Source organism: Phocoena phocoena, chromosome 16 (genome assembly GCF_963924675.1).
Source record: "Phocoena phocoena chromosome 16, mPhoPho1.1, whole genome shotgun sequence".
Classification (NCBI taxonomy): Eukaryota; Metazoa; Chordata; class Mammalia; order Artiodactyla; family Phocoenidae; genus Phocoena; species Phocoena phocoena.
In genome coordinates this window covers 82519777-82546742 of record NC_089234.1, presented here as the reverse complement: position 1 = coordinate 82546742, position 26966 = coordinate 82519777, and the positions used below count along the sequence as shown (strand labels likewise).

The 26966-nt window shown below is 47.8% G+C and overlaps 1 protein-coding gene across 1 annotated transcript in view; it reads right to left on the bottom strand.

Annotated features, from left to right (window-relative positions):
* The window catches only part of ABCB10 (ATP binding cassette subfamily B member 10), a 55578-nt gene extending 46219 nt beyond the window's left edge, over positions 1 to 9359 (bottom strand). Inside the window, exon 1 of the mRNA XM_065893940.1 lies at positions 9133 to 9359. Coding sequence (XP_065750012.1) covers positions 9133 to 9359 — 227 coding nt within the window. The remainder of the gene's footprint in view (positions 1 to 9132) is intronic.
* Between the last annotated feature and the right edge of the window lie 17607 nt (positions 9360 to 26966).

Genomic DNA, 26966 nt, shown 5'->3' with positions numbered 1-26966 from the left:
GCAGGTCCACGTCTGGTGGTGTATTTGGGGGTGTCTGTGGCCTTATTATGATTTTAGGCAGCCTCTGTGCTAATGGGTGGGGTTGTGTTCCTGTCTTGCTAGTTGTTTGGCATAGGGTGTCCTGCACTGTAGCTTGCTGGTCATTGAGTGGAACTGGGTCTTGGCATTGAGATGGAGATCTGTGGGAGATTTTCGCCGTTTGATATCACATGGAGCTGGGACGTCTCTTGTGGACCAGTGTCCTGAACTTGGCTCTCCCACCTCAGAGGCACAGCACTGACGCCTGGCTGGAGCACCAAGAGCCTGTCCTCCATACGGGTAAGAATAAAAGGGAGAAAAAATAGGAAGAGAGAAAGAGGATAAAATAAAATAAAGATAAAATAAAATAAAGTTATTAAAATAAAAAATAATTATTAAGAAAAAATTTTTTTAAATTAAAAAAAAAAACCGGACGGACAGATCCTAGGACAAATGGTGAAAGCAAAGCTATACAGACAAAATCTCACACAGAAGCATACACATACACACTCACAAAAAGAGGAAAAGGGGAAAAAATAAACTATCTTGCTCCCAAAGTCCACCTCCTTAATTTGGGAGGATTCGTTGTCTATTCAGGTATTCCACAGATGCAGGTACATCAAGTTGATTATAGAGATTTAATCCGCTGCTCCTGAGGCTGCTGGGAGGGATTTCCCTTTCTCTTCTTTGTTCGCACAGCTCCCAGGGCTCAGCTTTGGATTTGGCCCCACCTGTGCGTGTAGGTCTCCGGAGGGCGTCTGTTCTTTGCTCAGACAGGACGGGGTTAAAGGAGCCGCTGATTTAGGGGCTCTGGCTCACTCAGGCCGGGGGGATGGAGGGGCACGGAGTGCGGGGCGAGTCTGCAGCGGCAGAGGCCAGCATGACGTTGCATCAGCCTGAGGTACGCTGTGCGTTCTCCTGGGGAAGTTGTCCCTGGATCCCGGGACCCTGGCAGTGGCGGGCCGCACAGGCTCCCCGGAAGGGAGGTGTGGATAGTGACCTGTGCTCGCACACAGGCTTCTTGGTGGCGGCAGCAGCCTTAGCGTCTCATGCCCGTCTCTGAGGTCCGTGCTGATTGCCACGGCTCACGCCCGTCTCTGGAGCTCCTTTAAGCAGCGCTCTTAATCCTCTCTTCTCGCGCACCAGGAAACAAAGAGGGAAGAAAAAGTCTCTTGTCTCTTCGGCAGGTCCAGACTTTTCTCCGTACTCCCTCCCGGCCAGCCGTGGAGCACTAACCCCCTGCAGGCTGTGCTCATGCCGCCACCCCAGTCCTCTCCCTGCGCTTCGACCAAAGCCCAAGCCTCAGCTCCCAGCCCTGCCCGCCCCGGCGGGGGAGCAGACAAGCCTCTCGGGCTGGTGAATGCTGGTCGGCCCTGATCCTCTGTGTGGGAATCTCCCCGCTTTGCCCTCCGCACCCCTGTTGCTACTCTCTCCCCCGCGGCACCGAAGCTTTCGCCCTCCACCACCCACAGTCTCCGCCCGCGAAGGGGCTCCTAGTGTGTGGAAACCTTTCCTCCTTCGTGGCTCCCTCCCCCTGGTGCAGGTCCCATCCCTATCCTTTTGTCTCTGTTTATTCTTTTTTCTTTTTCCCTACCCAGGTACGTGGGGAGTTTCTTGCCTTTTGGGAGGTCTGAGGTCTTCTGCCAGCGTTCAGTAGGTGTTCTGTAGGAGTTGTTCCACGTGTAGATGCATTTCTGGTGTATTTGTGGGGAGGAAGGTGGTCTTACTCTTTTGCCATCTTGAAGCTCCTCCCCCTAAAATTTTTAAGATTTAAAATTTTTTAATGAAAAAAAAATTTTTAATTAAAAAAATTTCTAATTATAATTTTAAAAATTTTAAATTAAATTTTTTTAAATATAATTTTAGAATTTAAAAAATTTTATAATGTTAAAAGAACATTTATATATATATAATGTTTATATATATATAACTGAATCACTTTGTTGTACACTGAAAACTAGCACAATATTGTCAATCAACTATAATTCAATTTTAAAAATTCAGCAAAATATTTAAAGGTACCATACCCAGTATTGTGGAGAATGTATGGAAACAGCACACTCATACACCGATTGGTGGAATTCTTAATTGTACAATCTTTTGGGAGGACTATTTGGCACCATGTTAAAAAAAACCTCGACAAATACACTTCATTTTAATGTTCCACTTCTAGGAACTTAACCTAAAGAAATTGTTAGGAATTTGTAGCAAACTGAATGGTCCACAGTTCAAGATTCATAAAATAAATTTTGGTACCTCCCTACAATGGACAACTTCGAGGCCATTAAAAATCATGCAGAACAATATTTAATGACAATATTTATGACATTGTTAAATGAAGAAAGGAGATGACATTAATAGCATCTTAGGTTTCATCCTGATTCTGCAAATGCCAACAGTTGATTAAACAGCTGAACATGGCTCAATTCTCTCTGAAGGTGTAGTTACCTGTAATTCTAATATTTACTTTAGTGATTATTGGTCTTTTCCAAGTAGCCTTCAATAAAAAAGAACTCTTGGGCTTCCCTGGTGGCGCAGTGGTTGAGAGTCCACCTGCCGATGTAGGGGACGCAGGTTCGTTCCCCCGTCCGGGAGGATCCCACATGCCGCGGAGCGGCTGGGCCTGTGAGCCATGGCCGCTGAGCCTGCGCGTCCGGAGCCTGTGTCCCACAATGGGAGAGGCCACAACAGTGAGAGGCCCGCGTAATGCAAAAAAAAAAAACCACAAAAAAACCCTCTCTTTTAATTAGAAAACAACCTCATATGTTCCTACATGTATCTACACCAAAGTTCAAATACCTAATTAAATATTTGACATGAGGATGTTTATGCTAGTTGCATTTTCCTAAACAGCAATACCTCACTTTACTCTCAGGGATGATTAGGGGATGAGAGGAGTGTGTGAATTGGGACGCTGTCTCAATTTTTAGTCTTTTTTGGATGGCCTGAAATCTTCCTTTGGCTTAATCAACAAGGGTCATCATGCCTATTTACAAACCAGGCACTTCCTTTGTTCTCCTGGCTGACAGACTGCCTTTGTGGCAATTTCCAAATCAGATTCCTTGAGATCTGGTCCCCAGGGATGTCAGTGGGCTTAATGAGATTAGGGGAAAAAGCTAGTAGTGTTTTGGCAGCTAAGTAAGTTTTGGAAACAGTTGTAAAGTTTAATTTTCAAAAAGTTACAAAGCATGAATATCTCATACAAATATAAAATCAAAATGTGTCAAGGGTTGATTAAAGTCATTTACCAACAGGATGGTAAAGCCTCAAGGAGCATGTGAGGAACAAGAGTCCATTTGTTAATCAGGAAAGATTTTATTTTTTTTATTTATTTATTTTTGCGGTACGCGGGCCTCTCACTGTTGTGGCCTCTCCCGTTGCGGAGCACAGGCTCCGGACGCGCAGGCTCAGCGGCCATGGCTCACGGGCCCAGCCGCTCCGTGGCATGTGGGATCTTCCCGGACCGGGGCACGAACCCGTGTCCCCGGCTATCGGCAGGCGTACTCTCAACCACTGCGCCACCAGGGAAGCCCAGGAAAGACTTTATTTTTAAATGTAGAATGAGATTACTGCATTACTACAAACATGGCTAATTTCCCACAGGGCAATAAATGATACTTTTGGGCGTGAGCTCTGCTCTAAGACAAATATCAGTTGCTGTGCTATCAGTTTTCTTCAAGTTAATCTCCTTTAGAACTTTAAAACATCCTAACCAATACTAAGTAGCAAGTCAGAAGAAGGTTTTTCTAGCAAGCTTGTTAGAAAGTGAGCGAGACACTGAAACAACAACTCATAATCCCTTTTTTCCTCTTTCCAAAATTTGGATGAATTTTCTTAATAAACACATTAAGCCCAAGCTAAACAGGTTTCCTTCCTACTGGGCGTTAATATACATATAGCTGGTATGTGAAACAAGCGGTATTTGTAACACACTGGAAATTCAGTTTTACTTTTGTCTCCTACAGTCCGTACAAAGGTTATTGAGCAGAGGTAATCTTCCCTTGTTCCTGGAAGAAACTCAGGCAGGCACAAGGATGTCCTGCTATTCTGAGGTAACAGTCAGTTCTAGCTCTGCACCAGATCTCCTTCCCTTCCGCAGTGCGGGTGGGGCAGGTGGCTGGCTTCTCCACTCTCTCCCCGTCTTGCCCTCAGAGCCTCTTCTTTGCTCCCCGTCTTCCTGCTCCTGCATCCCGTCCAGTTCCTTGGACGCACTCCAGTGTTGGAAAAGGGTCGGGGCAGAGCGGCGTATAGAGTAGGAAAGCCCCTCTTTGAACTGGCATGGTCCAGGATGCTCTCCGGGCAGGGTAGATGTTTGAAACTGACTAATGAGTCAGTTGCCTTCTGCAGGTGATACCACAGGATCCCAGGAGAGTCCTGCTGTTGGGGACCCTTGTTCCCCTGATCCAGGCTGATGCGTCACTATTCGGGATGCTCATTTGGTCCTCCTTCCTCAGCCCCTAAGAATTTAGCCTTGGCCTCCAGCATCTTGCTATTGGGTCCCCTTGGGCTTTGCAGAGTATCTGTAGGGCACAAGATGACCACATGATAGCACTCTCTGGCATGACCCACATCCGGTCTTCAGGAAGCGTTTGTGTATCCCGTCCTGACAAATGGTGGGAGTGTAGGCTGATCCCAGCGCAGCCACCCTCGTCCTGTGCACACAGCCCACTTGAGCATCTTAGGTTGAATCAAGCACTGGTCTTCTGTGTCTCCAATTCAGGGTATGCTTTCCAGGCTTGATAACTGCCACACCACATACTCACAGACTGAGAAGGTGTTAGGGGAATATGTTACCCTTGTGTTAAAGAAACATGATTGAAATGTAAGACCGTATACTATAAAACTCCTAGAGGAAAACATAGGCACAACACTCTTCCACATAAATCACAACAATATCTTTTTGGATCCGTCTCCTAGAGTAATGAAAATAAAAACAAAAATAAGCAAATGGGACCTAATTAAACTTAAAAGTTTTGCAGAGCCAAGGAAACCATTAAAAAAAAAAAGCCCACAGAATGGGAGAAAATATTTGCACATTATGCGACTGACGAGGGATTAATTCCCAAAATATATAAACAGCTCATACAACTCAATATCAAAAAAAACCAAACAACCCAATCAAAAAACGGGCAGAAGATCTAAATAGACATTTCTCCAAAGAAGACATACAGACGTCCAACAGGCACATGCAAAAGTGCTCAACATTGCTAATGATTAGAAAAACGCACATCAAAACCACAGTGAGGTGTCACCTCACTCCCTTCAGGTGGCCGTCATGGAAAAGTCTACACATAATAAATGCTGGAGAGGGGGTGGAGAAGAGGGAACCCTCCGACACCATTGGTGGGAATGCAAATTGGTGCAGCCACTATGGAGAACAGTATGGAGGCTCCTTAAAAAAACTAAAAACAGAATTACTATATGATCCTGCATTCTCACTCCTGGGCATATATCTGGAGAAAACTCTAATTCGAAAAGACACATGCACCCCAGTGTTCATAGCAGCACTATTTACAATAGCCAAGACATGGAAGCAACCTAAATGTCCATCGAGAGATAAATAGATAAGGAAGATGTGGTACATATATACAATTTAATATTACCCAGCCATAAAAAAGAATGAAATAATGCCATTTGCAGCAACATGGATGGACCTAGAGATTATCATATTAAGTGAAGTAAGTTACACAGAGAAAGACAAGTATCATATGATATCACTTGTATATGGAATCTAAAAAAAATGATGAACTTATTTACAAAATAGAAATAGACTCACAGACATAGAAAAGTAATTTATGGTTACCGAAGGGGAAAGGGGGTGGGGGGAGGCTGGGATCAACATATACACACTACTGTATATAAAATAGATAATCAGCAAGGATCTACTGTACGGCACAGGGAACTCTACTCGATATTTTGTAATAATCTAAAAGGGAAAAGAATCTGTAAAAGAATATATATATATACATATATATATATATATATATATACATATATATATACACACACACACACACACTGTGCTATATACCTGAAACTAACATGACATTGTAAATGAAGTATACTTCAACATAAAAAAAAAAAAGAAAGAATAAACATGATTCACTTTAGAGTTTGGATTCACTTTTGAGTTTGTAATGATTTGTATTGTGCTAAGATACAGAGAAATGATGGGGGTATTTACTTTAGAAATTCCTGGTAGATGTCCCATTATTTTCTGTGTGTGCATAATTATTAATAGATTCACACGTATTTAGGTAAAACACATGTGATGTAACCTTTAGGAAGAGAACCCTCTTCAGCAGTTTAGACGTGAGGAAGGCTGGTGTAGAGGCTGGAAATGTGGACTTGACTTCCTGCAGTGCCTGAGATGGACCGATTGCTTACTTTCCTTTGAGACTCAGTTTTCTCATCTGTAAAAATGTGTGTAATGTCGCTCATAGTGAGGTTTGAATTAGGTAGCAGAGCCCTATCAAACTGTCGGCAGTGCGTTATTCTAGCATGCAAAATCTGAATTTGAACAGCTCTGTAAATGGCCTTCTTCAATTTCCTATTCGTCACCAACTTCATAGATTTATCAGGTGATGAAATGCAATGAAAATTTGTCACCTTTGAGCATTAAGCATTTATGGTGTCAAGATTATGGGCTCGTGGTTTTTCTGCAAGGCTGGCCCACAGAAATTTGTTCTTTCAGGGTGGGTTGCCCACGGCTCCCGGGAGGCGGGATGCAGGGGGTGAGTTCATGGTCCCAGGGAGGTCCAAGGTGCTGTAAAGCACAATGTCAACAAGTTTGCAGTGTGACTCTCAAATATGTACGAAAGGAACACCTGTCAAAGATTTTATTCAACTTGTAATTAATGGGGGAACCAGTAAGATAACAAGTCTGGTTTAAAAGGGAATTTGAGGAACAGAGATTTATATAGTCAGTCCCGGGAACACTGAAACGAATTGGCTAGTAGAGACAAAATGGGTTAATGTCCTACAGGGCAGTAACCTCTGGGCTGACCTTTTCCATCTGATAGAAATCCACACATCACAGTAGGCTTCACAGTAGCTGGGCTTTAAGGAAATGACCAATAAAGTCAAACTTGGTGCATTCCACTAAATGGCTGAATAATCCATTCTCTATGTAAACTGAATTGACCTGTCAATCACCTTTTTACCTCTTGTGTCAGTTGGGGCCTCTGGAAGCAGACAGTGAATGCGAGTGGGCTGGTGGGGGCGTGTGGGTTGAATCGGGTCCTGCCCCCAAGAAAAAAAGATACGTTGGAATCCTAACCCCTGGTGGCCGTGAACGTGACTTTATTTAGAAAGAGGATCCTTGCAGATGTGATCAAAATGTAAGCTGTGAGGCGGTCACCCTGGAGCAGGCTGGGCCTTTAGTCCGACACGACTAAAGAGAAGCAGACACACAGGACAGAGTGCCACGTTCAGGACGGAGGTGGAGACGGGTGACATGGCTACGAGCCGAGGGGCACCCCAAGAGCTAGGGGCCCCCGGAAGCTGGGACCGATTCCTCCCTCGGTCCTCAGGGGGAGCGCGGCTCTACTGACACCTCGATTTCGGACTTCTAGCCCCCAGAACTGTAAGACAACGAACTGCTATCGTGTGCAGCCACCGGGTTTGTGGTAACACGTTCTGGCAGTGATAGGAGACGCATGGGGCGGGGGAAAGCTTGCGAAAGACCCAAGGAGAGGAAGCAAAACTGAGCGGGAAAAGCTCGCAGGTCACAATGTGGGCCTGACGCACGCGTGTGGAAGGCACAGAGGAAAGCCGCAGGGCTGGGCAGGGAGGGCCCTCGCCTAGGCTGGCAATCTGGCGAAGCTTTGGTCAGCTCAACGGGAGGGCCAGGGTCAAGGCTGTCCCTTAAAGGAGTCCCACTTTGGGCAAACACGGTCCTGGCCAGTCCTTGGCTGGGGGCTGCCTGGAAGGGCATGGCCGCGATTGAAGGCTGGATGGAGCCCCCAGACGCTGTGGCTACAGTGTCACTGGCAGTGGGCTCTGTCTTGGAGGGAGATTCAAGCGCACCCACCCTGGCAGCCCCGCTACCGCCTGCCACAGGCCTCCGCTCAGGTGCTCCAGGGCTCCTGGGCAGTGGGGCTAACTACGGTCTGTTGCTTCTCGAGGACTCAGGGCCATGACGATGCGCGCTGGCCCCTCCGCCACCGTCCGTTCAATTCCTCCTGCCCTCCTCTATCTGTCCTGCTAGTCCTGGTGGCTGGCTTGGTGGTGTGACCCCAGCCCTCGTCTCTGAGGATCCGATCCTCTTCTCGGGTTGGTGTTGCTGCACTTGACCGTTCCTGGTCACAGTGGTCCCAAGTGGATCACCGCGGTGACTGCTGCCCTTGCTGTGGGGCGGCAGCTCTACCCCTAGTGGTGCTCAGAGCCAATTACCCCTGCCAAGGTGGGGCTTGTCCCCTTACCTCTGGGTCTCTGGACACATGGGCACAAAGCAGCCATATCCTGTAGCTCGGTGGGCACTTCGTTGTGTCCCCTGGCTTTCCAGAGTGCAGAGGGGGAGGGATGGCCAGCAGGAAGGCCCCCAGTGGGCCCTGGAGAAGGATGGGAAGCAGGACACTCCCACTCCTGCCCTTTGGTTCTCGGACCCTTGCGTCCTCTCTACTGGAGATGCCGCCGCTGAGGCCTCCGGCTCAGAGCACACGACCTGGAAGATGGTATCTCAGCCTGGCGGCAGAGGGCTGTTTCCAAACGAGCCCCTCCGCTGTGCTGGGGGCAGGACCTCGAGTGCTGGGTCCCGCCGGGGCTGGGATGTGCAGGATGCTGAAGTGGGTCTCTAGGGTGAACGCTAGGTGGGTCAGAAACTTCACAGCCCCCAAGTGTGGTGCTGGCTGAGGTTCTGTGGACAGGAAGGGCAATCCAGCCTGGAATAAGTGCTTATTCCTGTAGGACAAGTTGTACACCTTCCCAGGATGCTGTAAACTTGCCGCTAAGTGGCTGATTGGTTCTATCAGAAAATAGTGCCACTGCAGGGTCTCTGGGATGGTTTCAGTCGCTGGGAGGTTGGACGTTCAGAGGCAGAGGTATCTAGATCAGCCTTGGCAAGTAGGAGTCCACGCCATGGGGCTCACGTCGGCTGTCCATCTCTGGCACTACCGCCACTCCAGTTCTGTGACCTTCTTTCCAGTGCTGGGGTGGCTGATGACAAAGGCTGGCTGATGTCCACAGGCTGAGTCCGTCTGTCGATGTAGCTGACTGGCGGGCGCCTCTTGTGTGGTGGATGCTTTCTGCTCGGCGTGGTGTGCGCTCTCCAGGTCTTCCCACCCTGAGCCCACACCCTGATGTCCATCCACATAGGCGTCCTCCATCCCAGACCTCCTCATCCTTGGTCTTTCAGGTGCCCAAAATAGCCAGCCAGGTCATTCACCACTGCCCGTGAGTCCATATATATTTTTATCCTGGGCTGCTTTTCCTTTGACTCAGCACGTGCAGTCAGGTACACTGCCCATCGGGAAGGCTCCCCCATACCGCTGTCTTTCAAGGTAACTGCTGAGTGTGGCTACAACGGAGTTGCCATCCATTTTCTGGCTTGAATTCTCTCACCGAGCCAACCCCTCATCATCAAGTGTGGACACTTGCTTCCTGCTGCATCTGGTTTGACGGGACCGCCGCCACCACGTGGCTATTCGTGTCAGTTGAGGTGGGGAGAGGTGTGACAGGTGCAGCCGTGGTGGGGGCAGGGGTCTGGCTCCTGCTCACACGGCTCACGTGTGCCCTCTTGTCCTGCTGGGGCTCAGCCTGGAGGCACCGTCTTGGTATGGATTGCCTCTGGGCTCCCCTGGTCCTATGAGTCTGACAGAACCCAGGTCATGACGGGCAGTGCTGCTGTGTGGCCACTTGGTGTCCATGGTCAGACATTCAGTCCCTTCCAGAGCCCTGTAGCATAATCAGGGGCTGTTTTCCAAGGAGCAGACCTGGGTCTGCGTGCGCCTCTCCCTTGAGCTGGCCGATGGCTCCTCACAGCATCACCTGCACCAGCTTCAGGCCCGTAGGATCATGTGGCCCGAGCAGAACTGCTTTGCCTGTAGCCTGGGCCCAGTGAAGACTTCCTTCCTGCTCCAGGCCCCATGCGAAGGGCTGCCTTTGGGTCACCTGGTATATGGACTGGATGGGTTGTCCTGAGCGTGGGATGCATCACCAGAATCCAAAGAGGCTTCTTCCTCTGTGGTGAGGGATGCCAGGAGTTGCAGTCAGTCTTTCACTCAGTACGTGTGTCCCAGCACACCCCTGACCGTCATACCCCGAGGCACCAGGCTGGCGGGGGGGCTTGCAAGCCTCTGAATCTTTGTGCGGATTATCTCTGTGTCTTATCAAAGCCTCCGGTGTGCTTGCTTGTCCAGTTGGACCAGCTTGACGCCAGCACTGTATGTTGTACGTACCTGGAAAGTTTGACTACTTTCTCATGGGTTGGGTCAGGCACATAAATTGGTAGAAAAACATGACACACATCTCCAATATAGAAATATGTGCTCCTAAAGCAGGACAAGAAAGATTAAGGAGGAATTCCCTGGTGGTCCAGTGGTTAGGATTCTGCGCTTCCACTTGCCGGGGAAACCGGTTCAATCCCTGGTTGGGGAACTAAGATCCCGCTTGCTACAAGGCCAGGGGAAAAAAAAAAAAAAAGAATGATTAAGGCAAATAGTTTGCCAATTTTCTGCTTTTTTGGGGATCGAATCATCAGGTCAGATAACATGTAATGTGACAAAAATGAGTTAAGTTTTACAGTGTTGCAATTTGCCATCAAACCTGATTTTGAGCACTGCTTTAAATCAATTGACTTTAAGAAAGAAGAAATTTGTTTTTCCTTAATAGGCTAGATCTAGGGCATTCATGTTCATAGGAATTTCTTGAACGGTTGGGTACACTTACAAGGAAAAAAAAAGACAACTTACTGGGCAAGCTTAGCAAACGTTGTTAGTGTTCGACCTACATGCGAACATTTCAGGTGTCTGAGTACCTACTAGTCACGAGGCTGACCTCTCTGTTCACCGAAAAATGGAGATACCAGTTGAGCAAATCTGGAAGCGCGAAATATTCACCCTACGTCACACAGTCTCGATAACTTTGTCTAGAAGTGGGTGCCACCTACAAATATTTAAAGGGCTTAGTTGATGTAGTTCTAAGTGTAATAAATTTCTTACGTAATCCTCAAATTCCCAGACACACGTAGCATCACCCTCTTTGAACTTGCAGGATACCGCATCAGTAGACAGAGCCCTGTGCTGCATTACCCCCGCTGACCAGCTGGAAGTATTCTAGGTGTTTGTTTTTGTTAATAGACCAGATCCATGAAATCACTGCTCACAGGAATTTCTTGAACTGTTGTACGCACTTACAGGAAGCAGATAGATCTTAAGCTGCTGACCCTCAAACATTTCAGTTCAGTGATGTCTGAGTAGCTGCTGAGACAAGGCCTCTCTGGTAACTGGAAGGTGGAGGTGCCATCTGATTTATCACAGAGTCTCTGGCATCTAGCACGATGCCTGGCACACAGCGTATAGTCTATAAGTGGTAGTTTTTTTAAAAAAATAAATTTATTTATGTATTCATTTATTTATTTCTGGCTGCGTTAGGTCTTCGTTGCTGCGCACGGGCTTTCTCTAGTTGCGGCGAGTGGGGGCTACTCTTCGTTGTGGTGCACGGGCTTCTCAGTGCGGTGGCTTCTCTTGTTGGGGAGCACGGGACCTAGGGCATGCGGGCTTCAGTAGTTGCAGCACTTGGGCTCAGTAGTTGTGGCACACAGGCTTAGTTGCTCTGTGGCATGTGGGATCCTCCCGGACCAGGGCTCGAACCCGTGTCCCCTGCATTGGCAGGTGGATTCTTAACCACTGCGCCACCAGGGAAGTCCCCTAAGTGGTAGTTTTTATTATGATCCCCTGCTCCTTTGTAAAAATCTACTCCCCTCCCTCCTCCCCCCACAAATGTCCCAGTTACCAAAAGACATTGCCCCCGAGTCTCTTATTATTTACCATAGCTTTGTTTCGGCTTAACATGGATTACAACCTAAGTGCCAGTCGTACTGCTTCACTGGGGGCCCCGCAGAGAAGAACCGCCTTCCACTTCCTCAAGGGGTTCACCCCTCTTATCTCACCAAGAAGGTGAAAGGATGGGGGGAGTGAGGGAAGCTCTCCAGGACCTTCAAAAAGGAACGTGCTAACCACTGGCTCTAAGAACTATGTTATCAGAACACAAGGCCCTGGGAGAATAAGTCCAAAAACAGAGAAGCTGTTTTTGAACTGTTTTTTTGTTGCTGTTGTTAGTGCTGGGTGACTAAATCAAAGCCTCTTTCTTCCCCACTTGATGTGCTGGGAAGGGGCCAATGATTTCTTAAGCTGACAACTGTTTTCTAGAGCAGGGGGCTCTAAAGTCTCGGGTAGTAGAAGACTATGGTCCAAACCAGGCCAAAAGAAACAGGCTGGGGCAGGGAAGTATGGTAACTGCCCTGCAGAAAAGGCAAAGTCAGGGCCCCAAGAGGAAAAGGGCATTCTTTGCACCTCAGAGACACTGCAGAACCAGTGTAACGCTAAGTGATGTTGTTAAAAGGGGAAAAAACAAAACCCCGGAAGAACCTTTCAATCGCACTCAACTTGGATTAGAGGTGAGTCCACCCTTACAGAGGCGGGAAACATCGAGCCCCAGAGTGGCACTGAGTCAGGCCCTCCCACCTCCTCCTCCGCAGCTCCTTTTGGCAGCTGGGCCAGGTTTCCGCTGAGGCCATACAGACCCCGGAAAGACCAGAGAAGTCTCTCTGGATGGCCAAGGTGGGAAGGACACTTCTCAGAATACAGATACTTTTACTATGGAAGGAGCCAGGACAGTTCTAGGGGCATTTGCATGCCCAAATCTTCCCCACTTTCTCCCCAGCTCAGGACCTAGGCTCACAGAGACTTGGCAAGCACAGTCTCTACACCTGACCTTCCTCCCCTGAAAGAAAATCTGGAAGTGTGCCCCTTCTTGCCCACAGGTGTTCTCCTCAGGGCCTCCTGCGGGGGTGGTTCCGTGGCAGGGCCTGGTCTCATCTGGCTCCCGCCCGAGCCGTGAGGTCTTCCAAAGCATTGTCCTGGTCACTGTTGTGTAATAGCAGAGCTTCCTTAATATCTTTCAGTCTGAAGCCACTGGCCGGCTTCCAGCTCATCCCACTGTAGCTCGGAGCACAGCAGAGCAGGGTAAGGCCGGGCAGGGATGCACTGCGGCTGCCAGGGCATCTCAGGGCTCCTCAGAAAGGCGCTGCTTTGGACCGCGGCTTGGATGGACTCTGACACAACAGAAGGCCACCTCGAGCTCCCCGGCTGCGGGAGGGAAGCTGTGGGAGTGCTATCCTCCCTGGTAGAAGAGCTGCCTCGGGAGCCTGCGCCCCAGTGCTCTATGTTCAGACGGGCGGATCCCCCCCATCATAGAGTCACAGATGCTAAGCTCCATCACGGCTTGAACTCTTAGCAAGGAGAGAAGAGGCAGGAGGCTCAAAAACGATGCGGGAACTGGCTGAGAAAAGCACCAGGAAGATGAGAAATGAAGAGGGCTCTTCAAAGAGGGGGCTAAATTTTGGGGGTGACGGATTCTCAATAGCAGTGGAATCTAGGGATCTCGCTCTTTTTTCTTTTTAATTTTTAAAAAAACTTTATAAATTTATTTATTTATTTACGGCTGCATTGAGTCTTCTTTGCTGTGCACAGGCTTTCTCTAGTTGTGGTGAATGGGGGCTACTCTTTGCTGCAGTGCATGGGCTTCTCATTGTGGTGGCTTCTCTTGCTGTGGAGCACAGGCTGTAGGCACATGGGCTTCAGTAATTGTGGCACACAGGCTCAGTAGTTGTGGCACACGGGCTTAGTTGCTCCGCGGCATGTGGGATCTTCCCGGTCCAGGGCTCGAACCCATGTCCCCTGCATTGGCAGGCGGATTCTTAACCACTGCACCACCAGGGAAGTCCCGGGATCTCACTCTTATTTGAGGATTAAAATGTTTAAAGTTAAAGAGAAGTATTTCTAATTAAGGAGACATTCACTTTCTGTCCTTTAAGAGGTAGGCTTTTGACTTCTCAGTTTTTTATAACTAGCCCTTAACAAAGATGACAGTTGTGAAGGAGGTTAATCCAAGGGCTCCCTGTGGTGCCTTCCTGGGCCTTGAAGTATAGCTTGATGGCACCCGGATTGCTGTCTTTTATTCTTCTTCACTCCAGTAGAAGGAGCTGTATTTTATTCTTCTTCACTTCTGGTCCCTTGTTGGACATACCTGTGGTTTCATTCTGAGAGGCCAAAGGATTTTACCAACAAACTCAATGAGCCATCAGATCAACTTGCGGGTTAAGTCAAGTTTGAACTTTATCTATAAATAGAGGGAAACTTAGAAACATTGGTAAACCCAGGAATGTTGGCTTAAACAAGAAATGCATTTTAAAAAAAATTGAGAGACACTGTTAGGAAGCATAAATCCCATTTTAAAAAAAATAGCAGAAGAGGGAGTTCCCGGGTGGTCCAGTGGTTAAGACTCTGTGCTTCCACTGCAGGGGGCGCAGGTTCGATCTCTGGTCAGGGAACTAAGGTCCCACATGCTGCGCGGTGTGACCAAAAGGCTAAAAAAAAAACAAACAGAAGAAACTAGAATGATTCACCACACAAAACTCGAGGCCTTGAGTTAATATTTCCAGCGGAGAGGTCAGCCCTTGGTGTCCTGCAGGAAGTGGAGCTGAAATCTTCTCAAAGTCAAGGGCCTGCCTGCTGTCTCCCCGGACCTTGCCGTGAGGCATCCTCTCCTACTTCAGGAAACCTCTGTGTGCGGACTACAGGGCACTTACATCATCTGGAGGCAGGATCTTCCTTCTGAATTTTTTGGGTAACAGCTTTATTGATATTTAATTCACCCCTTTAAAGTGTACAACCTGATGGTGTTTTGTATATTCAGAGTAGCACACCACAGTTTTCATCATCTCATGTTACCTTCTGAGTTGAACTTCGATTTCTCTAGGCACGCCTGTTGGCATTTTCATACGTTGGTAAGAGATATGCTAGATTTTTCACTCAATATTTCTGAGAACATATTATGGCATCCTTTGACTGTTAAAATTTGTGTCTTCACTGCTACTTCAGTTCCTTTTTTCCGCAGAGATGAGTCAACAGGCTCAGAGAAGCCAAGTGACAGCCCCAGAGCCATAGCACAGTGTTGGCCCCGTGTTCAGCGCACACTTGTCTTTTCAGGCCTCAGCGTTCCTTCTGCAAAGAGACCCCGGGCCCCAGCCCTGCACCAGCTCAAACCAAGCAGGCTGATTAAATACCCTTCTCCCTACAACCCCCCTAAAGCCCAGATTTCCTTCTTACAGGTACGTGCATTTCAAAGCATCTGAATTTCGGTCCGCACTGCCGCAGGGGGGTAGACTGTGCATCCTGCCCCTTCTCCTGGAAACCAGAGGAAAGCAGTGTGATGGGGCTTTGGGAGGCTCAAGTCCAGGCTGAAGGCGCCACCATCACTGGGACTGTACCCAGACAAGACCGCCAGCGTTACGGCAACTCTCTAGGTTTTTTTTGTTTGTTGTTTTCCTTTGTGTTTTGAGAAACAATCTCAAGTTCAGAGAGGCTAAGCTGCTTGCTCCGGGCAGTGTATCTGTCATCAAAGCTGAGTGATGTGAACAAAACCTCATGCAGAAATAATCCCAGTGATCCAACATATGTGGGTTCAGAAGCTCATTCTTTTATTTACAACGCCCCTCCCTCTCCCCTTCCTTTCCTTGTCCCGCCTGTGCGCCCCGACCCCAGCCCTCCCACCTTCTCCTCTCCTGCCCGCCCTTCCCTACCCTGGGCTCCTCTTGCCAGATTTTGGGGAGTCCAGGGCAGCACCCTCCCATCTGCCTGTGATGGCCTGGCTTGTGGGTCATGAACTTTTCTTTTCTTTTTCTTTTTGGCCATGCTGCACAGCAGGCGGGATTTTAGTTCCCCGACCAGGGATCCAACCAGTGTCACCTGCAGTGGAAGCTCGGAGTCCCAACCACTGGCCCGCCAGGGATGTCCCTCGTGGGCCATGAACTTAATGTGTGGGTTGTGACCAGTATTAAATGTTGTATCTCACAGTACATCACACATGGAAATGGTTTTCTATGTGTTGTACTCTGTGGAGTCCAAGACACATTTTTGAACATTTCTGGACTCAGGAGAGAATGGGCCTCACAACTGGATGGCACCTTACCTACCCTCGGCCAGGTGATGGTTTTGACACATAGAGTGGGTGGTTAGTCCGGTTGCCAAGCCCACATCACTGCAGCCACTCATTTCTGTCAGCAAAATACTTAAGGACGATTTAGGAAGGAATAAGAAGGCTGGTCGTTTTCTGAAAGCTTCTGTTGATGCCAGGATAATGAAGGTGCTGACATCAAGCCTTGCAGGATGGGTGTCAATGGCCTGGAATGAAATCCTGGGGACAACAGGCTGCCTTCTCCTAAGATGCTCCAACCATGGTGTATTTGAGGGCACAGAGGGGAAAACTTAGATACTGAGGACAGACTCAAAAAGTTGGACTCTGGGTGAGGAAGTTTTAGGAACACCCATACTAATGTATTTCACTTATAAGACTATGTAAGTCTGAAAGTGCTTTAAATAAACATAAAATGAGGACTTCCCTGGTGGCACAGTGGTTAAGAATCCACCTGCCAATGCAGGGGACATGGGTTTGAGCCCTGGTCCGGGAAGATCCCACATGCTGCGGAGCAGATAAGCCCGTGAGCCACAGCTACTGAGCCTGCGTGCCACAACTACTGAGCCCACGTGCCTACAGCCCATGCTCCACCACGAGAAAAGCCACTGCAATAAGAAGCCTGCACACCGCAACGAAGAGTAGCCCCCGCTCGCCGCAATTAGAGAAAGCCCGTGTGCAGGAAGAAAAACCCAGCACAGCCAAAAATAAATAAATAAATAAATAAAGTTTTTAAAAACCTCATTAAAAAAAAAAAAAGAATAAAATCCCATGAAATAAAACAAAACTTATAAGCAATAAGAAAGCGTTGTTCATCATTTGATGACAGCTTAAAAAAATACCTCTTATAATCAACGGAGCCTTAGGTTCAATGAAACTCTGTATATATGTGCACTAGGTCACAGTATAAAATATATTTTTTCCTGTAGGTTGAGGTCTAAAAGTTTGAAAGCCCCTGCTTTAGGAATTTTCATTAAAACCAACAAAAACAAACAAGCAGGCAAACAAAACCATTCTTTCCGCTTCCACATGGCTCAGTCTCTGCCCCCTTTAAGGAGCCGCTTGCACCAGCTCCACCTGCCACTCCCTCCTCAACTTTTTACTCTTTTGGAAACATTTTAAACATAATGAAATAAAACTTCCCTGCACCACATATGGATAGTTCTCAAGTGTCCACTGGGGACACCATGACCTAAGTCATCCCTGGCATGCTAGCAGCCCCTCCTGATCAGGACCCTGGCCCCCTTACAGTTTGGTTGTCTTTCTTTTTAATATATAAGTTTAGTTATTTTTGGCTGCGTTGGGTCTTCATTGCTGCGTGCGGGCTTTCTCTAGTTGCAGAGAGCGGGGGCTGCTCTTTGTTGAGGTGCGTGGGCTTCTCACTGCGGTGGCTTCTCTTGTTGTGGAGCACGGGCTCTAGGCGTGCGGGCCCAGTAGTTGTGACTCGCGGGCTCTAGAGCTCAGGTTCAGTAGTTGTGGCACAGGGGCTTAGTTGCTCTGCGGCATGAGGGATCCTCCCGGACCAGGGCTCGAACCCTTGTCCCCTGCATTGGCAGGCGGATTCTTAACCACTGCGCCACCAGGGAAGCCCAGTTCAGTTGTCTTTGAACACATACTACAAAATACACAGTTAGTTTTGTGGGACTTGAACTCTGTGTAAATGGAAGCATTCTGTGGAAGTAATTTGTCTTTCTTCCTCTTCACTCAACACTGTGAGATACAAACATGTTGTTGCTTATAGCTCTGCCCTGTCCGTTTTTCTTGTTGTATTTTATCACCATGTGACTACTCACTAATGTATATATCCTTTCACCTCATGGGCAGTTAGTTTGTTTCCAGCTTTGGGAAATGGTGAACACTGTTGCCCTGGACTTTATTGTGTCTCTTCCTGAGCGGTGTAAGCATGCATCCCAGACAGCCGGTGGGACGGCTGGGATGACAGAGTCTGCCTTTCTTCAGCTTCCTTCTGTAATTCCAGACTGTGTCTCAAAGACATAAGGCACCTCCATTCCCGCCTGTGTTACAAGGGTCCCAACACACCAAACTTAGCACTGACAGGCTTTGACAAAGTTCTTAGTCTGATGTGGCCATGCTGGAATCGAATGTTTCAAATTTGCATTTCCCTGAGTAATACAAGGATGGGTAATTTTGAATTTGTTCTTGGCCATTTGAGTTTCTTTTGTGAAGTGTTTCCTGTTAAGACTTTTGCTTTTCTTCCCCACTGACTATAGGCTTTTTTTTCTCACTAACATGTAGGATTTCTTCATAATATAGAATTCTGCAGACTAATATGGTAGTGAGTAGCCTCATGAGGTTAAAATCATTAAATTAAAAAAAATCAGTTCCTCAGTTTTACTATCCATATTTCAACTGCTCAATAGCCTACACGTGGCTTCCAGCTACCTTACTGGAAAGCAGAGAACTAGAGAACATTCCTGCCCTCACAGAACATTCCACAGGACAAGACCTGAGAACATTCCCTCCTCAAAGAACATTCCAGAGGACAGGACACTACTAGAGAATATTCCCCTCCTCACAGAACGTTCCATAGGACAGGACAGGACTAGAGAGCATTCCCCCCATCACAGAATATTCCACAGGACAGAACTAGAGAACATTCCCCTCCTCACAGAAAGTTCCACAGGACAGAGTAGAGAACATTCCTCTCCAAATAGAATGTTCCACACACAGGTCTAGAGGACATTCCCCTCCTCAGAGAACATTCCACAGGACAGGACTAGAGAACATTCCCCTCTTCACAGAACTTTCCACAGGACAAAACCCGAGATCATTCCCCTCCTCACAGAACATTCCACAGCACAGGACTAGAGGACATCGCCTCCTTACAGTATATTCCACAGGACAGGACTAGAGAACATTCCCCTACTCACAGATGGTCCACAGGACAGGACAGGACTAGAGAATATTCGTCTCTCAAAGAACATTCCACAGGAGAGGATAGGACTAGGGAACACTCTTCTCCTCATAGAATGTTCCACAAGGAGCACTAGAGGATATTCACTCCAGTCAGAACTTTCTACAGGACAGGAAAGGACTAGAGAACATTCCCCTCCTCACAGAATACTGCACAGGACAGAACCAGAGAACATTCCTCTCCTCACAGAATATTCACAGGACAGAACTACAGAACATTCCCGCCCTTCACAGAACATTCCACAGGACAGAATCAGAGAACATTCTCCTTGTCTCAGGACGTTCTACAGGACTGGACAGGACTAGAGAACATTTTCCTCTTCAAAGAACATTCCAAAGGATAGGGTAGGACTAGAGAACATTACGCTCCTGACAGTATGTTCCACAGGACAGAACCAGAGAACATTCCCCACCTCTCAGAACATTCTACAGGACAGGACTAGAGAACATTCCCCTCATCACAGAACGTTCCACAGGACAAAACCAGAGAACCTTCCCCTCCTCACAGAACATTCACAGGACAGAAGTAGCGGACATTCCCCTCCTCACAGAACGTTCCATGGGACGAAACCTGAGAACATTCTCCTCCTCTAAGAAAGTTCTACTGGACAACACAGGGTGGACTAGAGGACATTCCCCTGCTCACAGAATGTTCCACCGGACAGAACCTGAGAACATTCCCCTCCTCTCAGAACGTTCCACAGAACAGAAGCTGAGAACATTCGCCTCTTCTCAGAACGTTGTACATGTAGCACAGGACTATACTAGAGAACATTCCCCTCCTCACAGAACGTTCCACAGGACAGAACCTGAAAACATTCCCATCATCAGAGAACATTCCACAGGACAGAACCAGAGCACATCCCCTCTTCACAGAACGTTCCACAGGACAGGACTGGAGTACACTCGCCTCCTCACAGAACGTTCCACAGGAAGCACCTGAGAACATTCCCCTCCTCACAGAAGGTTCCACAGGACAGAACCTGAGAACATTCCCCCCATCTCAAAATATTTTACAGGACAGGACAGGCCTAGAGAACATTCCGCTCCTCACAGAACGTTCCACAGGACACAAACAGAGAACATTCCCCTCCTCACAGAACATTCCAGAGGACAGAACTTGAGGACATTACCCTCCTCTCAGAACGTTCCACAGGACAGAGACTGAGAACATTCCCCTCCTCTCCAAACGTTCTACAGGACAGGACAGGAGTAGAGAACATTCCCCTCCTAACAGAACGTTCCACAGGACGGAACCTGAGAACATTCCCCTCCTCACAGATGTTCCACAGGACAGGACAGGACTAGAGAAATTCCTCTCTCAAGAACATTCCATAGGAGAGGACAGAACTAGGGAACACTCCCCTCCTCAAAGAATGTTCCACGCAGAGCACTAGAGGATATTTCCCTCCTCTCAAAACGATCTACAGGAAAGGTCTAGAGAACATTCCCCTCCCCAGAGAACATTCTACAGGACAGGACGGGAATAGAGAATATTCCCCTCCTCATAAAATATCCCACACACAGGACTAGAGAACATTCCCCTCCTCACAGAACGCTCCACAGGACAGAACCAGAGAACATTCCCCTCCTTATAGAACATTCCACATGAGAGAACCAGAGAACATTCCCCTCCACAAGAACCTTCCGGAGGACAGTACCATAGAAAAATCCCCTCACCTGAGAATGTTCTACATGACAGGAGAGGACTGGAGAACATTCCCATTCTAACAGAATCTTCCACACAACAGAACCTGAGAACATTCCCCTGCTCTCAGAACGTTCTAAGGAAAAGGCAGGACTAGAGACATTCCCCCCCTCAGAGAACTTACCACAGGGAAGAACCAGAGAACATTCCCCTCCTCAGAGAACATTCTACAGGACAAAACCAGAGAACATTCCCTTCCTCTCAGAACGTTCTACAGGACAGGTCTAGAGAACATTCCCTGCTCACATAACATTCCACAGGAAAGAAACAGACAACATTCCCCTCCTCTCAGAATGTTCTAAAGGACAGGACAGGACAGGAGTAGAGAACATTCCCCTCCTAATACAATGTTCCACAGGAGAGAACCAGAGAAGATTCCCCTCCTCGCAGAACTTTCTACAGGACAGGACTAGAGAACATTCATCTCCTGACAAAACGTTCCTTAGGACAGAACTTGAGAACATCCCTCTGCTCTCAAAACGTAATACAGGACAGGTCAGGACTAGAGAACATTCGCCTCCTCACAGAACGTTCCATGGGACAGAACCAGAGAACATTCCCCTCCTCACAGAATATTCCACACAACAGCACTAGAGAACACTCCCCTCCTCACAAAAACATTCCACAGGATTGAACCAGAGAACATTCCCCTCCTCACAGAATATTCCACACAACAGCACTAGAGAACACTCCCCTCCTCACAAAACATTCCACAGGATTGAACCAGAGAACACTCCCTCACAGAGCGTTCTATAGGACAGGACAGGCCCAGACTAGAGGACATTCCCCTGCTCACGGAACGTTCCACTGGACAGAACCTGAGAACATTCCCTTCCTCTGAGAACATTCCACAGGACAGAAGCTGAGAACATTCCCCTCTTCTCAGAACGTTGTACAAGGTAGCACAGGACTATACTAGAGAACATTCCCCTCCTCACAGAATGTTCCACAGGACAGGACAAGACAACATTCCCTCCTCAAAAAGCTTCCACAGGACAGAACGTGAGAACATTCCCCTCCTCACAGAACATTCCAGAGGACAGAACCAGAGGACATTCCCCTTCTCTCAGAACGTTCCACAGGACAGAACCTGAGAACATTCCCCTCCTCTCCAAACATTGTACAGGACAGGACAGGACTAGAGAACATTCCCCTCCTCACAGAACGTTCCACAGGACAGAACCTGAGAACATTCCCCTCCTCACAGAACGTTCACAGGACAGGAGTAGAAGACATTCCCCACCTCACAACGTTCCAAAGGACAGGACTAGAGGAATTCCCCTCCTTAAAGTCTACTCCACAGGACACCACTAGAGAATATTCCCCTACTCACAGATGTTCCACAGGACAGGACAGGACTAGAGAAATTCATCTCTCAGGAACGTTCCATAGGAGAGGAGAGGATAGAGAATATTCCCCTCCTCAAAGAATGTTCCACACAGAGCACTACAGGATATTCCCATCCTCTCAAAACGTTCTACAGGACAGGAAAGTTATAGAGAATATTCCCCTCCCCCAATTACATTCTACAGAACAGGATGGGAATAGACAATATTCCCGTCCTCATAGAATGTTCCACATACAGGACTAGAGAACACTCCCCCCCTCACAGAACGTTCCACAGGACAGAACCAGAGAACATTCCCCTCATCTCAGAATGTTGTACAGAACAGGACAGGACTGGATAACATTCCCCTCCTCAAAGAACATTCCACAGGATAGGACAGGACTGGAGAACACTCACCAGAGAACATTCCCCTCCTCACAGAACATTCCACAGGATAGACCCAGAGAACACTCCCCTCCTCACAGAACGTTCCACAGGACATAACCAGAGAAGAGTCCCATCCCCTCAGAACATTCTACAGGAGTAGACAACATTCCCCTCCTCACAGAATGTTCCACACGACAGAACGTGAGAATATTCCCCTTCTCTCAGAACGTCCTACAGGACAGGAGAGGACTAGAGAACATTCCCCCCTTCAGAGAACTTATCACAGGGCAGAACCATAGAACATTCCCCTCCTCACAACGTTCCACAGGACAGGACAGCAATAGGGAACATTCCCCTCCTCCTAGAATATTCCACACGAAGGACAAGAAGACATTCCCCTCCTCATAGAATGTTACACAGAACGGAACCAGAGAATATTCCCCTCATCACAGAGCACTCCTTAGCACAGGACTAGGGAACATTCCCCTCTTCACAGAACATTCTACAGGAAAGGACATTCGACAATATATAACCTGAGGACATTCACCTCCTCCCAGAATGTTTCACAGGACAGAACCTTAGAACATTCCCCTCCTCACACACCATTCATAGGACAGGACTGGAGAACATTCCCCTCCTCACAGAAAGTTCCACAGGACAGAACCTGAGAACATTCCCCTCCTCTCACAACGTTCTATAGGACAGGACAGGGCAAGCGAAAATTCCCATCCTCACAGAACGTTCATAGGACAGGACTAGAGGACATTTCCCTCCTCACAGAATGTTTCAAAGCACGGAACATGAGAATATTCTCCTCCTCTCAGAAACTTCTATAAGACAGGACAGGACTGGACTAGAGGACACGCCCCTGCTCAGAGAACGTTCCACCGGACAGAAGCTGAGAACATTCCCCTCTTCTCAGAACGTTTTACAGGTTAGCACAGGACTATACTGGAGAACATTCCCCTCCTCAAGATCGTTCCTCAGGACAGAATATGAGGAAATTCCAATACTCGTAGAACGTTCTACAGAACAGGGCAAGTCTAGAGAACATTCCCGTCCTCACAGAACATCCTACAAGACAGAACGAGATAACATTCCCCTCCACTCAGAATGTTCTACAGGACAGGACTAGAGAACATTCCCCTCCTCACATAACAATCCACAGGAGAGAACCAGAGAAAACTCCCCTCCTCTCAGAACATTCTAGAGGATAGGACTAGAGAAAAATCAATCACCTCCTCACAGAACTTTCCTCACGACAGAACCAGAGAACATTCGTCTCCTCTCAAAACGTAATACAGGACAGAACAGCACTAGAGAACATTCGCCTCCTAACAGAATGTTCCACAGGACAGAACCAGAGAACATTCCCCTCCTCAGACAACATTCCACACGACAGCACTAGAGAACACTCTCCTTCTCACAAAACGTTCCAAAGGACGGAACCTGAGAACATTCCCTTCCTCTCAGAATGTTCTACAGGACAGTACAGGACTAGAGAATATTCTCCTCCTCACAGCACTTTCCACAAGACAGAACTAGAGAACATTCCCTCCTTGCAGAACGTTCCACCGGACAGAACCTGAGTACTTTCCCCTCCTCAAACAACGTTCCACAGGACAGAACCTGAGAACAGTCCACTCCTCTCAGAACGTTCTACAGGACAGGAAAGGCCTACCAAACATCAACATCCTCACAGAACGTTCCACAGGACAGGACCAGAGAACATTCTGCTTCTCACAAAACGTTCCACAGGACAAAACCCGAGAACATTCCCCCACTCAAAGAACATTCTACAGGACAGGACAGAACTAGAGATCATTCCCCTCCTCAAAGAATGTTCTACAGGAAAGGACAGGACAGGATTAGAGAACATTCCGTTCCTCACAAAACGTTTGAGAGGACAAAACCTGAGAACGTTCAGCTCCTCTAAGAAAGTTCCAAAGTACAGAAACTGAAAATATTCCATTCCTCACAGAACATTCACAGGAAAGGAATTGAGAACGTTCCCATGCTCTCAAAACATTCTACAGGACAGGACATGACTAGAGAACATTCCCCTCCTCACAGAACCTTCCATAGGACAGAACCAGAGAATATTCCCCTCCTCACAGAGCATTCCACAGGACAGGACAGGAATAGAGAACATTCCCTTCCTCATAGAATGTTCCACACACAGGACTAGAGGACATTCCCCTCTTCACAGAATGTTACACAGGACAGAACTAGAAATCATTCCCCTCTTCACAGAACTTTCCATAGGACAGAACCAGAGAATATTCCCCTCCTCACAGAGCATTCCACAGGACAGGACAGGAATAGAGAACATTCCCTTCCTCATAGAATGTTCCACACACAGGACTAGAGGACATTCCCCTCTTCGCAGAATGTTACACAGGACAGAACTAGAAATCATTCCCCTCTTCACAGAACTTTCCATAGGACAGAACCAGAGAATATTCCCCTCCTCACAGAGCATTCCACAGGACAGGACAGGAATAGAGAACATTCCCTTCCTCATAGAATGTTCCACACACAGGACTAGAGGACATTCCCCTCCTCACAGAATGTTACACAGGACAGAACTAGAAATCATTCCCCTCTTCACAGAACTTTCCACAGGACAAAACCCGAGAACATTCCCCTCTTCACAGAACGTTCTACAGGACAGGACAGAACTAGAGAACATTACCCTCCTCACAGCACGTTCCACAAGAAAGAACGTGAGAACATTCCCCTCGTCTCATAAACTTCTACAGGAGAGAACTAGAGAACATTCCCCTCCTAACACAATGTTCCACACGACAGACCCTGAGAACATTCCCCTGCTCTCAGAACGTTCCACAGGACAGGATAGGACTAGAGAATCGTCTCTCACAGAACTTTCCATAGGAAAGTACAGGGCCAGGGAACATTCCCCTCCTCATACAATTTTCCACACACAGCACGAGAGGACATTCCCCTCCTCTAAGAAAGTTCTACAGGACAGGAAAGGACCAGAAAACATTCCCTTCCTCTCAGAACGTTCTACAGGAGAGGAAAGAACTATACTAGAGAACATTCCCCTCCTCACAGAACGTTCCACAGCACAGAACCTGAGAAAATTCCAATCCTCTCGGAACGTTCTACAGAACAGGACAGGTCTAGAGAACATTTCCTTCCTCACAGAATGTTCCGTAAAACAGAACCAGATAACATTCGCCTCCTGTCATAACGTTCTACAGGACAGGACTAGAGAATATTCCACTCCTCCCAGACGTTCCATAGGAAAAAACCTGAGTACCTTACCCTTCTCTCAGAACGTTCCACAAGACAGGAAAGGACTAGAGACATTCCCCTTCTCAGAGAACGTTCCACAGGACAGAACCAGAGAATATTCCCCTCCTCACAGAACATTGCAAGGACAGCACTAGAAAATATTCCCCTCCTCACATAATGTTCAACAGGACAGAACCTGAGAACGTTCCCCTCCTCACAGAACGTTCCACAGGACAGAACTTGAGAACATTTCCCTCTTCTCAGAATGTTCTACAGGAGAGGACAGGACAGGACAGGACAGGAGTAGAGAACATTCCCCTCCTCATAGAACGTTCCACAGCAGAGAAGTAAAGGACAATCCCCTCCTCTCAGAATGTTCTATAGGACAGGGCTGGAGAACATACCCCTCCTCACAAATTGTTCCTTACGACAGAACCTGAATATGTTCCCCTGCTCTCACAACGTTCTACAGGACAGGACAGGAGTAGAGAACATTCCGCTCCTCACAAAACGTTCCACAGGATAGAAGCAGAGAACATTTCCCTCCTCACAGAAGGTTCCACCGAACAGAACCTGAGTAGTTTCCCCTCCTCACAGAACGTTCACAGGACGGGGCTAGAGAGCATTCCCCTCCTGACAGAACGTTAAACAGGATACAACATGAGAACATTCCCCTCCTCTCAGAACGATCTACAGGACAGAACAAACTAGTGAACATTCACCTCCTCACAGAGCATTCCATAAGAGAGAACCAAAGAACATTCCCCTCCTCAGAGAACGTTCCACACGACAGAACGTGAGAACATTCTCCTGCTCTCAGAACGTTCTAGAGGACAGGAGAGGACTAGAGAACATTCAACTCCTCACACAACGTTCCACAGGAGAGAACCAGAGTACATTCCCCTCCTCTCAGATCTTTCTACAGGACAGGACCAGAGAACATTCCTCTGCTCTCAAAATGAACTACAGGACAGGACAGCACTAGGGAATATTCGCCTCCTAAGAGAAAGTTCCACAGGACAGAACCAGAGAACATTCCCCTCCTCAGTGAACATTCTACACGACAGCACTAGAGAACATTCCCCTTCTCACAGAACGTTCACAGGAGAAGGCTAGAGATCATTCCCCTCCTGACAG